The 15,946-nt window shown below is 51.8% G+C and overlaps 1 protein-coding gene across 7 annotated transcripts in view; it reads left to right on the top strand.

The window, feature by feature from the left end:
- TMEM39B (transmembrane protein 39B) overlaps positions 1-8,546 on the top strand; it is a 30,392-nt gene extending 21,846 nt beyond the window's left edge. For all 7 annotated transcript variants that reach the window (XM_075908558.1, XM_075908560.1, XM_075908559.1 and 4 more), the window contains 5 exons: positions 3,088-3,242; positions 4,349-4,685; positions 6,338-6,525; positions 7,242-7,362; positions 8,163-8,546. In XM_075908558.1, the coding sequence (XP_075764673.1) occupies positions 3,088-3,242; positions 4,349-4,685; positions 6,338-6,525; positions 7,242-7,362; positions 8,163-8,399 (1,038 nt within the window). In that variant the 3' untranslated portion in view covers positions 8,400-8,546. The remainder of the gene's footprint in view (positions 1-3,087; positions 3,243-4,348; positions 4,686-6,337; positions 6,526-7,241; positions 7,363-8,162) is intronic.
- Positions 8,547-15,946: the final 7,400 nt, after the last annotated feature.

Raw genomic sequence — 15,946 nt, 5'->3', positions numbered from 1 at the left:
GTGGCAGAGGAAAACCCTGATGATATCCCTCCCTGGCTTTCTGTAGTTCTTATGTATGGTGGGAATCCTTTAGTCTCCCAGTGGAAAAACACTGGCATTTTTCTTTTGTTGTACCCAAAGGGTTACTTATGGGTGACACCTCAAATAACACATTTGAAATACAAATATGTGATCCGTATTTCTAACTTTAGATACAGACATGATACAGGTATACAAATTAGATAATCACATTCAATAAATCACAACCTTTCCAGTGATATCTTACATGAGCCATCTTGCATAAGGTACGTCTGTTATGTCATATCCATATCATAAGCATATTTTCATAAAGAATATGGAGTACAACACAGTGTGCTCTAGCTGTTATTGCTCTAGAGCCATCAGTAAAACCACAATAAGAGAGATCTGTGGGTACTCTAAGCCCTTAGAGTGGTGTAGGTTTTCAAAGGTCTGTGCTGACAACCAGGTGTAAAAGATTCTTGGAATGGAATGATAAATTTAAAAGTAAAAACCAGATGATAGATAGTACTTCCTGCAATGCTATTGGAGCTTGAATATAGGGCAGTGTTTCTTAAACTATGTTCCGCCGAACACTGGTGTTCCGTGAACAACTCACAGGTGTACCACGACCTCTTCTTTGTTTTTGTTTTTGTTTTTTAAAGAAAATTTTCATAGGTGTTCTGCATAAAAAAATATTGTTTGTTGTTCCGTAGTCTCAAAAAGTTTAAGAAACACTGATATAGGGTGTAGTTTAGATGTACTGGAAGCGGAATGTAAAATCGAGTGTTCCGACTCCCTTATAAACTGCTTTTTTTCCTTCCCTCTTCTGAAGGGTTTTGAACTGACTGCAACATAAAATCTAGATGTGGTTTCCTATTGGAAAACTGATGTATAGGGATGTCTCAATCCATTACTCATATGAGTTTCACTATATTTAGGTATATTTGGTTACTGAATTTCTGGTGGTGTTTTGGACTGTAGTAGGTTGGTTTAACCTAGGGCTGTCAATCACAACTCAAAAATTAATCATGCTTAATTGGATTTAATTGCACTGTTAAACAATAGAATACCAATTGAAAAACTATTAAATATTTAGGATGTTTTTCTACATTTTGATATATATATTTTTCTGTGTTGTAATTGAAATCAGTGTATATTTTTATTACAAATATTTGCACTGTAAAAATGATTTAAAATATAGTATTTTTCAGTTCACCTCGTACAAGTACTGTAGAACAATCTTTGTTGTGAAAGTGCAGCCTTCAACTGTAGATTTTGTTACATAACTGCATTCAAAAAAACAAAACAAAATTTAAAACTTCAGCACTTACAAGTCCACTCAGTCCTACTTCTTGTTCAGCTAGTCGCTAAGATAAACAAGTTTGTTTACATTTACAGATGATAACGCTGACCTCTTTTTATTTACAATGTCGTGAGAAAGTGAGAACAGGCATTTTCATGGCACTTTTGTAGCTGGAACTGCAAGGTATGTACGTGCCAGAGATGCTAAACATTTGTATGACTCTTCATGCTTTGACCAGCATTCCAGAGGACATGCCTCCATGCTGATGACATGCTCATTAAAAAATAATGCATTAATTAAATTTGTGACTGAACTTCTTGGGGGAGAATAGTACGTGTCCTGCTCTGTGTTACCCACGTTCTACCATATATTCCATATTATAGCAATCTCAGATGGTGACCCAGCACATTTTGTTCATTTTAAGAACACTTCACTGCAGATTTCACAAGACACAAGATACCAACATGAGATTTCCAAAGATAACTATAGAACTTGACCAAAGGTTTAAGAGTCTGAAGTGCCTTCCAAAAGCTGAGGGATGAGGTGTGGAACATGCTTTCAGAAATGTTAAAAGAACATCTCCGATGTGGAAACTACAGTACCTGACCAACCAGAAAAGAAAATCAGCTTTCTGCTGGTGGCATCTGACTCAGATAAAATGAACATGCATCAGTCCACGCTGCTTTGGCTTGTTATCAAGCAGAACCTGTCATCAGCGTGGATACACATCCTTTGGAATGGTGTATGAATGTTTAGCACAACTGACATGTAAATATCTTGCAACAACAACTACAGCGGTGCCATGAGAACGCTCATTCTCTTGTTCATTGTAGGTGATCTTGTAAACAAGAAGCAGGCAGCATTGTCTCCTGCAAAAGTGAGCAAACTGGTTTGTCCGAGTGATTGACTGAACAAGAAGTGAACAAGGGCTGAATGGACTTACAAGCACTAAAATGTTACATTGTTTTATTTTTGAGAGCTTTTTGTACATAATTCGACACTTGTAAGTTCAGCTTTCATGATAAAGAGACTGCACTATAGTACTTGTATTAGGTGAATTGAAAAATATTTTGTTTCACAGGGCAAATACTTGTAATCAAAAATCAAGTGAGCGTTGTACCCTTTGTATTCTCTCTTGTAATTGAAATCAATTTATTTGAAAAAAGTAGAAAACATCCAAAATATTTAAATCAATAATATTCTATTTCATAATCACTTGAAGCCCTACTTTATCCTTTACTAAAGAATGATGTTTGGCTCCTTTCATCTTCCCTTCCTCTTTAGTTATTCCTGTTTCCTGCAAAGAAGAAGCTGAATAAGCAACAGTTTATATTGCTGGTTGGATTTAGCTGACTTCAGAGGCTTGCTGCGTTAAATTGGAGACTGGAGGTTTTTCCTTCCCACTGTGTTCAAGAAAGCAAGCTGCTTCTTATTTGAGTGGCCTTCAAGGCTGTAGTAGACAGATGACACACCAGGGCTAGACAAAAAACCAGAGGGGCCATTCCTCTCCGCCAGCAAAATGGGAAGTGTATTTGAAATCTGTGCCCAAGGTTCAGCTTCTTGATCTTGAAGAGTCCACATGCAGATTCTGATCTAAACCAGGCCCCTCTCAGCTGGCTGCAGCCACATGGTACCTAGCGATTGAGCCGCCTTTGTTACTTTGTGGTGCTGGCTTAGCTGGACTGAGTAGAACTCGTTCACTAGTTATGCTGCTAGTTTTTCTGTCTACTTTTTGGAAGGAGGGTAAATCATCTAACTCCTGCTCTGCTCTTACTCATCTGCAGGCTTCACAAAGTGGCAAAGTCTCCCTGGCACGTTCCATTTTCCTTGTGATGACTCGGTTTGCAGTCCTCACTGGGACAGGCTGGAGCCTGTGCCGATCAATAATTCACCTCTTCAGAACCTATTCGTTCCTCAATCTCTTGTTCCTGTGTTACCCGTAAGTACCGCTCTCCTCCCAGCTGTGGTTTGATACTGAACTTCTAAACCCGCCTCTCCAATCAATCAGTCCCGGCAAGATGTAGCCTGAAAGTAAATGAGCACTTGATCTCCTTGGAACCGAATCTTTCACTCTGTCAGTAGATCAAAACTATATTAGGTTAGCTGTTTGGGGGCTAAGTATATGTCTTTCCTATTCCACTTGAATGACCTGCCCAGGCTAAGTTAACCAGAATTTAATTGCCCAGGGTTTTGTAAAACGACTGTCCGCATTGAGATTTCTCAGGCTGTACAAATAGTTCGTTTCTCAAACTTGTCCGTGGTTGCTCAGTTCCCAGAGCTTCCCACTTCTTTGTCTTCCTCCATCTATCTTAAGCGAGATGGGCAGAAACAAGCACTTTTCCCTGCCACTTGACCAAATCTGAGGAATCTGGTTCTATTTCTATGCAGGCAGCAGTATTTCTTCCCCAGTTTGGCAAAGGTTTTCCTGCCCCATGGTGAACAGGGGCAGACTAAGTGTTGTAAGCAAATGTGATTTCGGGCGTCAAAATCACTCTGTGCCAGTGAAATGAGGAGCATCTCAGAAAAGTAAGGGGCCGTGCCCAGCCAGTTTTTAAGGTGACCCAGGGTAAATGAGATGAGGCAGTGAGCCTGTATGTGGGCAGACATAAGGAGCACCGCTCGCGGTGTTGCTGTGGATAGTGCCGAGATGGTGTGATTTTATCTGATAGACATGGGTGCAAAAGATGAGGAACTTTCAGGGAGGAGAACCTAACTGCTAGAAGTGTCTCCAGTTAAATCAGGAGCAAGCAGTATTAAAATTGACCGGGCACCTTTGGCAATGCACATCCCAAAGCAACAGGGCACAGTAAGTATGTGGTGTGTCTAGCTCCCAATAGATACAGGGCCAGGGTGATATGGCAGCGTCCCTCTAGTTGTCCCTTTCTAGATGCTGGGTGGGAAGTGGCTCTCATGATCCTGAACTCCATTCAGAAGAGAGAGTTGGGTGCTGACACTTCTGACACTTCCACTCTCATGGTGATGGGAGTCAGACTGGGGGAACAGAGGACCGTTTGTTACAGCCTTCTTGCCTCTGTCCTTTTCCAGGTTCGGCATGTACATTCCTTTTCTGCAGCTGAACTGTGACCTTCGGAAGACGGCCCTCTTCTCCCAGGTGGCTAACATTGGCCCTCAAGAGACGGGGGAAGTAAACTCCAGGAGTAAAGACTATCTAACCGTTTTAAAAGAGACCTGGAAGCAGCATACCAAACACATATACGGCATGGAGGCCATGCCCACCCATGCCTGCTGCCTCTCCCCAGACCTCATCCGCAGTGAGGTGGAGTACTTGAAGATGGACTTTAACTGGAGGATGAAAGAGGTGCTGGTGAGCTCCATGCTCAGTGCCTACTATGTGGCCTTCGTGCCTGTCTGGTTTGTGAAGGTGAGTGCCTTACACCCTTGTGTGCTCGCTGCCCTGGCAGGCGCTTCTGTAATTCCTTCCTCTGGTGGGACAAGCAAAGCAGGTTGGTTTGAGTCACTAGCAGAAGTAGACACTTGGTCTGTGGGAGGCGGGGGTGGCTCTCACGAGGTTAGTTCTCACCCGGTGCATGGGAAGTGGGTGCAGTAAGTCGAGAGTCTGGTTTACACACAGATTCCTACAAATCAGCGTGCACCTGTCTCAGATGGATTTGCTTAATTCCAAATTCTTCTGTGATGTGGTTCGCTTTGTGGAGTAGAAAGGGTCTGAATGTTGTGATGCTTAAAAAAGCCAGAAAAGCATGAATGTAACATAATAAATACAGAACCCTACAGCGTGTTTCTGCTATCGAACACTGTGATTATCTCGAGTTATGCAAACTTCTGTCTATTCGGGTGAAGCTGATTTTCCCCTAGAGAGTAGGGATGTTAAATATCGGTTAATTGAATATTCGATTAACCTCGTGAATTCTTATCGGTTACTCAACTATTCTATAGTCCCCGGGGGCGGGGGCTGGCAGCCAGTGCTCTCTGGCCCCACTCCTGAGGAGCCCCCTGCCACCCCACACTGTTGCCTCTGTATCAGAGGGACAGCAGCGCGGGGTGCCAGGCAGGAGCTGGTCCATGAGAGAAGCCAATTTAAAAACCAGTTCCCCTCACAGACTGGCTACCTGCCGCCCTGCGCTGCTGCCTCTGATACAGAGGCAGCAGCGTGGGGTGGCTGCAGCCCCTCTCTGAGGGTGGGTCTGAACTACCAGACCTGGCGTGAGCCGGAACTGAGCCAAGCTGTCTGCCTGCTTGGCTCCTAATACACTTTAAATGCTGAGCTGCAACAGGGGTAGGTCCCAGACCCGGCATGAGCATGCTGACCAGCCTACTAAAAATGTACTGGCGAGAGGGGGCAGGGAATTGCATGTGGTCTATATAGCATTAACCGATAAGCTTTTGTTTGTCGGTTAATCGACTCCACTATTACATCCCTACTAGAGAGTTGCAGAATTTTCTCTTTGGTTGTGGCCATGCCAGCTTTTCATGCTCTCTAATGTCTTGTGGGGGCAGATCCAAGACCAGAATAAAACTGAAATTCTTTTCTTTCCAACCTCTCCTTAGGGAGAGGGTAGATTGTAATAGAGGGGACTCTCCTGTGTCTGTTTTACTGGATTTTCATAGTCCATTGTACAGTATAGCACATGTATTCGGATGAGCAGAGAGTGGAGACTTCGGGTTCCTGTTGTAATCGGAACCATGCCTCTGGCTTCATGCCTGTCACTTCTGCAAGCCATGGGACTCGATCTCAGAGCCACCTGTTCTGAAAGCGCAGGCCCGCTCTTCTCTGAGCAAAAGGCGAGTCATCATGGTGGGGTCCCAGCATAGGAAAGTGACTGTGCCCAATAGGTTCCTTTCACCCAGCAGGGCCTCGATTTCTCATCCCAAGTGCTCAGAAGTTTCACCTTTTCTTACTGCTGACTGTAGGGCTGGAACAGCTCTGGCCCTGCTCTGGTTTCCCAAGCAGCTGTAATTGCTGCAGCAAACGGGGCTGGTTCCCGCCTTCCAACACTGCTCTGTGGGGCCAGGGTGTCCTAACGCCTTGTCCCGTTGTGTTCGTGCTCCCGACAGAACACTCAGTACTACGACAAACGGTGGTCGTGCGAGCTGTTCCTGCTGGTGTCCATCAGCACCTCGGTGATTCTGATGCAGCATCTCTTGCCTGCCCGTTACTGCGACCTCCTCCACAAAGCTGCAGCGCACCTGGGCTGCTGGCAGAAAGTCGACCCAGCCCTGTGCTCCAATGTGCTACAGCATCAGTAAGGAACCTGCTCCCACTGGCTAGCACGGGTTTGTTCTCTCTTGTGTGTGGGGGCGGGGCGTTCTTCTCCCAGGCTTCTATTCCTGCGGGGGACGGGGGACGGGAGAGATCCCAGGTCAGCATCAGGAATAATGAAACCAGACTTGCTCCAAAGTGGCTGCTAATCAGCCTGACACTGTCTGGGTCTGATGTACCCCGTCTATGGCCAGGGGAGAGAGATAGCTCAGTGGTTTGAGCATTGGCCTCCTGAACCCAAGGTTGTGAGTTCAGTCCTTGAGAGGGCCATTTAGGGATCTGGGGCAGATCTGTCAGGGATGGTTCTTGGTCCTGCTGTGAGGGCAGCAGACTGGACTGAATGACCTCTCAAGGCCCCTTCTCCTTCTAGGAGATAGGGATATCTCCATTAATAATTTAAACCTCTGATGTGTTGGTGAAAAGTGGCTATTAAACGCTGACGCAACAAGCCACAGTCTGCCCTCGCAAATCACCGTGCCTCAGTGTCTTAGCAAATGGTTACAAGAGTCGTTAGTGTTGGACTCAAGGGTTAGAACTGTGGGTAGCTGCATTGCTGTACACCTCCCCCCCCACCACCACCACTAATGGGGGAATGTCATTGACTCCTCTGGAGACACTGTTCAGAGCCACTGCCACCTTCCCTGTGCCTGATCCTGTTGTTCTGGAGGTGGCGACTACAGGAGCCGGTTTCTCTTGCAGGTGGACCGAAGAATGCATGTGGCCCCAGGGGGTGCTGGTGAAACACAGCAAGAACGTGTACAAAGCCGTGGGCCATTACAACGTGGCTGTGCCATCTGATGTCTCACACTTCCGCTTTCATGTAAGCTGGCGGTGTTCCTCCTCCTTTATGAGTGATTCCTTGCACAACAGGGCCAGGGCCCCCTTGTCTGGGGCGCTGCGCACGCAGACAGTCCCTGCCCCAAAGACCTCAGGGACTAAACAGACAAGAGAGACAAAGCTGGAAGCCAAGCAAGCCCAGCGAGAAGGAGTGATTTCCTCACAGTCACGCAGCAGGGGAGTGACAGAGCCAGGGATAGCCCCTGGTCTGAGTGTTAGTCCTGTGCTTTCTCTGTTCCTATCCTGAGCACTAATGGGAGGGGGGGGGGCTTTCGGGGAAGGACCTCTGTGCCCCTGTCCCGGAGATCAGATCACCAACGTTTTTTTCATCGTGGGTGAGAAGCGAGTGTGCTGCTAGAGGCAAAATCTTAGGGCAGGTGGACACTACAGAGAAGATTGACCCTCCGGAGGTCGATCTTCTAGTGTTCGATTTAGCGGGTGTAGTGTAGACACCCTCCTGCTCCCCCCATCAACTGCTGAGGGCAGCCCCCACCGGTCGCCTGTACATCTCATTCTGTGAGGAGTAAGGGAAGCTGACGGGAGCACGTGCTCTCCTTGGCCTCCCGCAGTGTAGATGCTGCGGCGGCTCGGCTAGACTCGGTTGTGCATTTTGCGTTGCTGGGTGGCGTACCTGAAGCCGACCTGCCTGGTCTAGTGCAGCCAGGCCTTTGTGTGTGTTAGCTCCTTGGGCATCCATTTGTGGTGTGTCCCATATTTTCCGTAGCATGCTCAAGGCAGAACTAACTCCCATGCGGCTCCTTACCCTGGCTCTTTATCCTCCAGTTCTTTTTCAGCAAACCCTTGAGGATCTTGAACATTTTAATTCTGCTGGAAGGAGCCGTCATCTTCTACCAGCTCTACTCCCTGATCTCGTCAGAGAAGTGGCACCAGACCATCTCACTGGCTCTGATCCTCTTCAGCAATTATTACGCCTTCTTCAAGCTGCTGCGTGACCGGCTGGTCCTGGGAAAAGCGTACTCATACTCTGCCAGCAGAGACTCAGAGCAGAAGCTCAATTAAATCACACAGCTGCTCAGCTTGTATTACAAAAAAAACCTGAAAAAAACCACAAACAACCTCAGAGCTTTGTATTTTTGTTACCACTGCTTTTTTTCTTTGATAACTGATATAATTAAAAGGAAAAAAAACATATTTTTGTACTCCCAACAGCTGTTTGTGTGTTTGTTTGGGGAGCAGGATCAAACAACAAAGTCTTCCCCTCCCTGCCTATACTTAGAGGATATCTCTGTTGAAACAAGTGATTCTGAACCTTTGCTCTTGACAGGTGCAAATGTTGTTTTTCTGTGGGCGGGGAGGATGTAGGGAGGGATCAGGCTGTGGGGTCAGTGAGGAATGGATAGATCAATAGGATCGTGTTCCAAAGCTGCTTGTTGGTTGGGAGTGCTCGAGTCTAAGGCCTTGCCTACAGGAGGAGACTGAGTGAAAGCGGCAAGGCCCTGATACTCAAGGCCCTTTGGGTGGACACTTACAGTTTGAGAATCTTACTGTGGTTTCGCTGAAACCCAAATACTCCTTGTGGTTAGGGTTGCCAGATGGTTTAACCAAAAATGCCAAACACTCCTCCCACCCCCCCAAAAAAAAACCACTGGGGAAAAAAATTCTGTTGGGAAAAAAAGGGGGGAGAGACACAAATTATTGAGAACAAAAAAAAAAAAACCTGACAGCAGTTACTAAGCAAAAAAAAAAAATTTTTTTTTTTTAATAAAAAATCAGCATGGCCCCTTTAAGAAGAGGCTTTTTTGCTGGTGGCCATTTTGTTTTTCTGCCAGCCACAAGACAAGTTGGTCTGCAGTGTTCCCTGTAAGCTGTGTGCTTGTGCGACCACTCAGGAGAAATTCAAATGCTGCCCAGCTGATTAGCGGAGTTCCCACAATGAGATTTTCTGCTTCTACCAGTGGTGCACATTCACACGTGCCTAGGTGCACTTGAAAAAAATATTCTGCACATGAATGGAAAAATCTGCACATGGATGGAAAGGATTAGTGGGAACATTGGTCTGGAGAAATGATCCCTGATTGATGGATCTGTGCTGGCATAAGCCCCTAGTGTGGACACCTGTAGCAACAACATTGTTGTCATGTGTATAGCTTGGTTGTCTTGGGAGGACATGGGGTGATGCTTTTACTACAGAGCTACAAAGTGCAGCTTTGCTAAAGGGGAGCTTTGCTACTGAAGCATAGCAGCCAAGCACACACTGGCTATGTCTACGCTGGCGGGTTCTTGCACAAGAACCCTTGCACAAGAACACGTCCATGCTGCCATGTGCTTTTGTGCAAGAGCATCCATGGCAGTGTGGACACTTGCGCAAAAAAGCTCCGATGGCCATTTTAGCCATGGGGCTTTCTCGCGCAAGAAACCCCTGCCGTGCGCCCACACTGCTGCCTTTACCTGAGTGAAGGGACAGCCCTGCCCTTTCCGTGATGGAATTCACAAGCCATGGGAGCTAGAGGTTTTCATGAGAAGACCAGCCTGGACATGCCAGTTTTGAAAAAGGAAAGTGGGCGTACAGGAGCAAAACGGCACTGATCTCCTCTTCAACATATTCTTGGCCGCTTACCTTTAATAACCGCCTGAGCACTCGCCCAATGGCAAGACCAAAACGCCTTTTCCCAGTTGTGTGTCGCCTCTCCAGGCAAAGCCGAGGTAAGTGCCACTGCTACTTCCACAGCAGCTGGCTTGGGTCAGCAGTCGGAGTGAATCTGCAATACACCACCTAGGGTGCATCTAGACTGCAGGGTTTTGGGGGTTTTTTGTTTGTTTTTTAACGGCTGTTTTTCAAAAAAAACTTCACTTACATCCACAATGCAAACGCATTCTTCCAAAAGAAAATTGAACGAACAGAGGGGTTTTCCGACATTGGTAAACCTCATTCTACGAGGAAGAACGCCTTTTCCAAAAGAACTCTTGGAAAAAGGCGTGTATGGACAGGGAAGAGGGAGTTCCGTCACAAGAAGCGGAAAGAGGACAAAGCACAGGTGCGTTGCTGGCTGCTCTGTCCATAGCAATCCGCTTAAATGCGAGATAACATCCATTCAGTGTGGACGCTATCTTTCGAAAAAGCACATCGCCTTTTCGACGCGCTTTGGCCGTGTGGACTCTCTTTCAGAAGAAGTTCTCTCTTCCAGAAAAGCTTCTTCCGAAAGAAGCCTGCAGTCTAGACATACCCGTAGTGGTCCTGACCTTGCAGCAGGCACGCTGAACGACAGCCTGCGAGGACTCTAGAGGTTGTGATGTATGATGCACATCTTCAACCGAGACTGGTGAGTGGGCCGCATGAGAGACGCTCCATCTCCATGGGCTGCAAGACTGTCATCACCAAGACGGTCTCCCGGGCCGGGACCGTTTTGCTCACGGCACTGGCGTCCCTCAAATGTGCGGGAGGTGCCGATGACCCTGTTGCAGCACTAGGATTGGCTGCAGAGCCTGGCTCTCACGCTCACTGTTGTGTGCAATCGGCGCGCACCTTCCTGCCTGGCTCTGGCTTTACGGGCACGTCACTTGAGTAACACTGGTAGGAAAAAACCGACACGGCTGGAAACCAGCTGAATCAGGCAACCCTGCACGTGAGCAACGGTAACAAAATGTCCCGTGGGCCCCGCGTAGAACCCGCCCGGGCCACAGGCTGCTCATTGCTGTCGTACATTCGGCAGACTGTCTCTTCTGGCCGGAGCAGCGTTCAGCCACTTCTGAGCCGGGGGAGAGAAGCTGGTGAGTTAGCCCAGCAAATGTGCGAAAGGGCGGGTTGCAGCCCCAAAAGCCTGCACGTGGGAAGTGCCAGCTCCTGGCACTAGTGGGCAGCAGCGAGCTGCTCCTGGCCCAGTCTTTCATCACGGATGGATCGCTGGCCCGCACCTCTCCGGATCAGGCTACCGTCTGATGACGGTCGGGGAGGGGAAAGTGACGGGCGCCATGTGAAAGGCCCGGGACTGGGTGTACCAGGGGGAGGAGAGGGGGAGGGGAGGGGAGGACACAGACCAAGTCACTGCAGAGGCAGCTGCCCCGGACACCTGGCCAGGCCTCTGTCCTGAAGCCCCTCAGCTCTGCCACTGGCACCCCGCCTGCACTTGGCTGGGAGTGCCCAGGGAAAGGCAATGCTGCCTGCTCCCCCGCTTGAAGTCCACTGCCTTGGATTGGCAGAGGGGGACAAGGAGCCGGGGTTCCCCTCGGAGCTCCACCCGCCTGCGCTGCAGTTGGAGGACGGGCGCCCGGAGGGCTGGGTGCGGGGCAGCTGTCCCCGATCTTTGGCAGGCCCACAGCCTGGTGTCAGCCTTGTCTGGCAGCGGGGGAGGCAATGCCAGCCTAGCCCCCGGTGAATGGCTGGAGGGACCCCCCCCCCATCCTTAGAACCCATCACTCAACTCTGCCCTGCTGGGTGTTAGAGGAACAGAGCCACAGTGGCCAATGAGCAGGGAAGAGCAGCCAGCCCGTAGGTGGAGGGAAGGAGCTCACGGGGGGGGGGGGGGCACAGCTGGGTGTGGCATGGCTGGATCGCATCAGGATGCGCAAAGGCACCATCTTAGCTCAGAGGCGTGTGCCAAACGGGCAAGCCCAGCCACAGGGTGTCCCATAAGCCTGGCCCTGCAGGCTGCGTCCATCCAACCTAGCACGGCCCATGCCTGGTCCGGGGCTGGGCCCTCCCTGGGTGCTACCGGAAGGATGCAACTCTTACTGGGCCTCACAGCTGGGACTGGGGCAGGGGACTGAGCCTCCTGGATCAGAAAGACGGTTACAATTCCACGTTCCTAGTCGTCACGCCCAGGAATGAGCGGGCCTGTGATCAATGTTCCCTCTAATCTTTTCCATCCATGTGCGGAATAATAATTTTTTCGTGTGCACCAAGGGATGTGCGGATGTGCACCACCAGTAGAATTGAAAAAAACCCAACCCCCTAACTCCGGGTGCTCTGCTAATCAGCTAGGCGGCATTGGAATCTCTCCTGAGCACAATCTGCCCCGTTACAGGGAGCGTTGGCCACGATGCCTCTGAGCGATGTATTTCATGGGGTGCAGCGGCAAATTCTGGCAAGACAGCGTGGCTGGCTCCAGGGGTCCTTGTTTATGCCCAGCTCCTGGCTTTGCTGCCTGTAGGTGCTGCTTGCACACCCTGCCGCTAGGTGGCCCTCATGCCATGTGCTAGTCCCGGTACTGCAACAGATGGCACTTTGTTTTGCCAGCCTCTATTTGCTTTACTTGGTCTGCACTGCCAAGCGCTTTCTGCAGCACCAGAGCCCTGAGCAGTGCGGTGTGGCCGACACATGGCCAGTGTACCCTGGAAGCTGAGCGCTTGTGTGGTGCTCAGGAGAGCGTCCAATGCCAGCCAGCCGATTAGGAGAGCGCCCTGAGAGAGGGGTTTTGGTTCTGTGGGTGGTGCACATTTGCACATGCCTCAGTGCACATTACAATTATTCCACACATGGATGGAAAAAAACCTCTGCCCGTGGATGGAAAAGATTAGAGGGAGCGTTGCAGGTAGCTCAGGGGGTCTGGCATGAGCCAGCCGCATATAAAGCATCAGGCTCACATTTAACATGGGTCACAAGTGCAGCGAGCCAGGAGGGCTCAACCCTTGTACCTAGCACTGAGATTCCTACACTGGGCACACGGCACTAGTTCTCCCGCTTCCAGCTGTTAATGTGCACTGTAAAGACACGAAAGGCACCCCACGTACTTCCTTGAGGTGCTTGTTTGCAGCCAGACGGGTTGGCGCCAGTGTTCCCTGTAAGCGGGGTTCTCGGGGGGCCGCTGGGGAGAGATCCACTGCCCCCCAGCTGATTGGCAGAGTGCCCACCGCTAGGTTTTTGTTGCTACTGGTGGTGCACATTGGCATGCGCTTCAGTGCGTATAACAACGTGTATTCCGCGCCGGGGTGGAAAAGATTAGAGGGCACCCGGGTTGGCGCTGCCAGGGGGAGCCGGACACTTGCACATCAGATGTGGCCTTGTTCCCACTACCAACAGTGGCTGTGAATCCCTGACCCAGTGCATGGTCAGCCCCAGCACTTGAAGTGGGGAGACCCCTCCACTCTCTCTGTGCCCACCTGAAGCAATAGCCGCCCGGGGCTGCGGGAGTTAAGCCACAAGCTGGTGCAGCCTGCGGGCTGCTCAGCCCTGCTCTGGGCTCTGATGCAGGTTGCCGAGGCCCTGGCAAGCCTCAGGATGGGGTGGGTTGCCTACGTCCCCCCTGCCTCTCCAGTCCCAGCACCAAGCACGGCGCCAACGCCCGGCTGAATGATCCCCCAAAGTGCTAAGCCAATGCCAGCCTGCTAGTACCAGCCTGCTCCGCTGCCAGTTGGGCAGCAGTGGTGAGCACCCCAGCTGCTCTGCCCCGGGCTTTCCGGAGTCAGCCGCTGGTCAATTTCAGCAGCGGCTGACTTGGGGAAGTCTGGGGCGGAGCAGCTGGGGTGCTTCTGGGATGGTCCCGCAGCACCGAGAGGCATATCCCCTACACTTCACCCCAGATCTATAGAGAACTTTCTGGGTGTCTGGCGGGTGAGTCTTGCCCACATGCTCAGGGTTTAGCTGATCGCCATATTTGGGGTCGGGAAGGAATTTTCCTCCAGGGTAGATTGGCAGAGGCCCTGGAGGTTTTTCGCCTTCCTCTGTAGAATGGGGCACAGATCACAGCTAGAGGATTCTCTGCATCTTGGGGTCTTCAAAGTACTTGAAGGCTTCAATATCTGAGATATAGGTGAGAGGATTATTCTAGGAGGGGTGGGTGAGATTTTGTGGCCTGCACTGTGCAGGGGGTCAGACTAGATGATCATAATGGTCCCTTCTGACCTTAAAGTCTATGAGTCCATGAGTCTATGAGCAGTGGTGAGCAGTGGTGAGCAGTGGTGAGCCGCCTCGTGCGAGGACGCTACTGGGCCGGCCGTGTGCTCAGCATTTCCCCTGCTGCAGGCCCTGGGGGAGGGAAGGGTCTGGAGACAGCAAGTCTGCAGGCCTGTTCCCCTTTGCTCCTATCCGGGTTTGAGCTGTAAGAAAGCGCCTGAGGCAGGGGAGGCCAGGGAGCCCGGCTTGGCCCTGCCCTGTGTGTTGCCTACAAGCCGGGGAGGGGGTGGCGGCCCTTTGGGCTACTAATGGCCCATAGAGGAGCGGGCCAGCCACCGGCCCCAGAATGCTCTGTTTCCCCTGCCACGCGCAGGGCTCCGGCTGGCAATCCAGGCCATCCGAGCACCATCTGTGCCGGCAAGATTATGGCAAATGAAATAAGAAAGGTCTGAGCCCGGAGATTAACTATTTAATGCCCGTGTGTGTTCCACGGCGGGGCGCAGGGCTCCGTCCCAGCCCATGGCCACGAGAAGGCCGACTGCTGTTGCCAGCCCTGACCCGTCACCACCCCTGCATGCCCCCGGGGGAGAAACGTGCCGGGGAGGGGACCCACTGGGTGTGCAAGCCGGTCTCCCCCGGGCCCCTTGCGCTGGCCGGGTCTGAGCGTCCGGCATGGCCCTTCGGGGTCCCAGATGGCCACGCTGGCCCGCTAGGGGAACTAGCTGGAACAGGCCCCCCATTTCACACCCCCGGGCGGCAGAGCCAGGCCCGGGTCACATGGCCCTTCCACCCAGAACGGCCGCAAGCTCCGCCCACCGTGCTCTGCCCCGGGGTGGGCGCCTCCCCCCCCAGCCCCATGGGGCAGCCTCCCCTCCCCAGCTTCCGGGGCTTCTGGGAGGCGAATGAAATGGAGCGGCTGAGGGATGCGGCAAAGCCCAGCCACTGGCTGTTCCCACAGCAACGGCCGGGCTCCGATTTATTTCCACGGTAATTAAAAATGCCTGGAGCAAAGGAGCAGCACCCCTCCCCCCCCACACCTCGGGTCCCCTCCCCCACAAGCCCCACAGCCCTTGGAGGCCCCACCCCAGAGCCCGCCAGGCCAGGCAGGCTCGCCAGGACCTCACAGGAGCACATGGGGGGGCCCCATGGGAGGGGCCATGAAGAGAGGATGGGGGGGGGCAGAGCCCTCCCCTCCCGTTCTCTGATCTCAAGACCTGCCTGCAGTTTGCATTGGGCTGCAGGTCAGGCGACGCGGCCCACCTGGTGGGCGGTGACCCCCCCCAAAACGGCTCCAAGGGCCCAGGACACCCCTGCCCCCCCGAATGGCTCCAGAGGCCCAGGAGCATGACGGGGTTCCCGTCCCCGAGCTGCGCCTGCTGCGGACAGGCCGGAATTCAGCTCCGGGCAGCTTAAGAGCCAGCTCGCCTGCCGGGCCCCCACCTGTCTCCGAGCCGGTGCCCTCGCCCGCCGGAGGGCAGCTGCCAATCACGGCCCAGCAGGGACCGCACGGAATTAAGTCTGCTTCCCGCGGAGGGGAGCGGCCCCCGCCCTAGACCGGAGGTTCCCAGCCCGGACCCAGCAACGCAGCCCATGTGCTGCCCTTCACCCCCCTGCACCCCCATTCAAATCCCGCGCAGGTCGGTGGCGCCGGCAGCCGGTCCCTCCTGTGGCAGTGGCATGTGATGAGGTGGGGAGGTCTCTGCACAGAGGTGCCCGATTCCCCTCACCCGCCTGCCAGGTCAGTGGCGAGAGGGAGGTTTGCAGGCCCCAGGAAATA

This window comes from Pelodiscus sinensis, chromosome 25 (genome assembly GCF_049634645.1).
Source record: "Pelodiscus sinensis isolate JC-2024 chromosome 25, ASM4963464v1, whole genome shotgun sequence".
Taxonomy (NCBI): Eukaryota; Metazoa; Chordata; order Testudines; family Trionychidae; genus Pelodiscus; species Pelodiscus sinensis.
The sequence above is the reverse complement of the archived record's forward strand: the minus strand, read 5'-3'. Positions and strand labels throughout refer to the sequence as shown.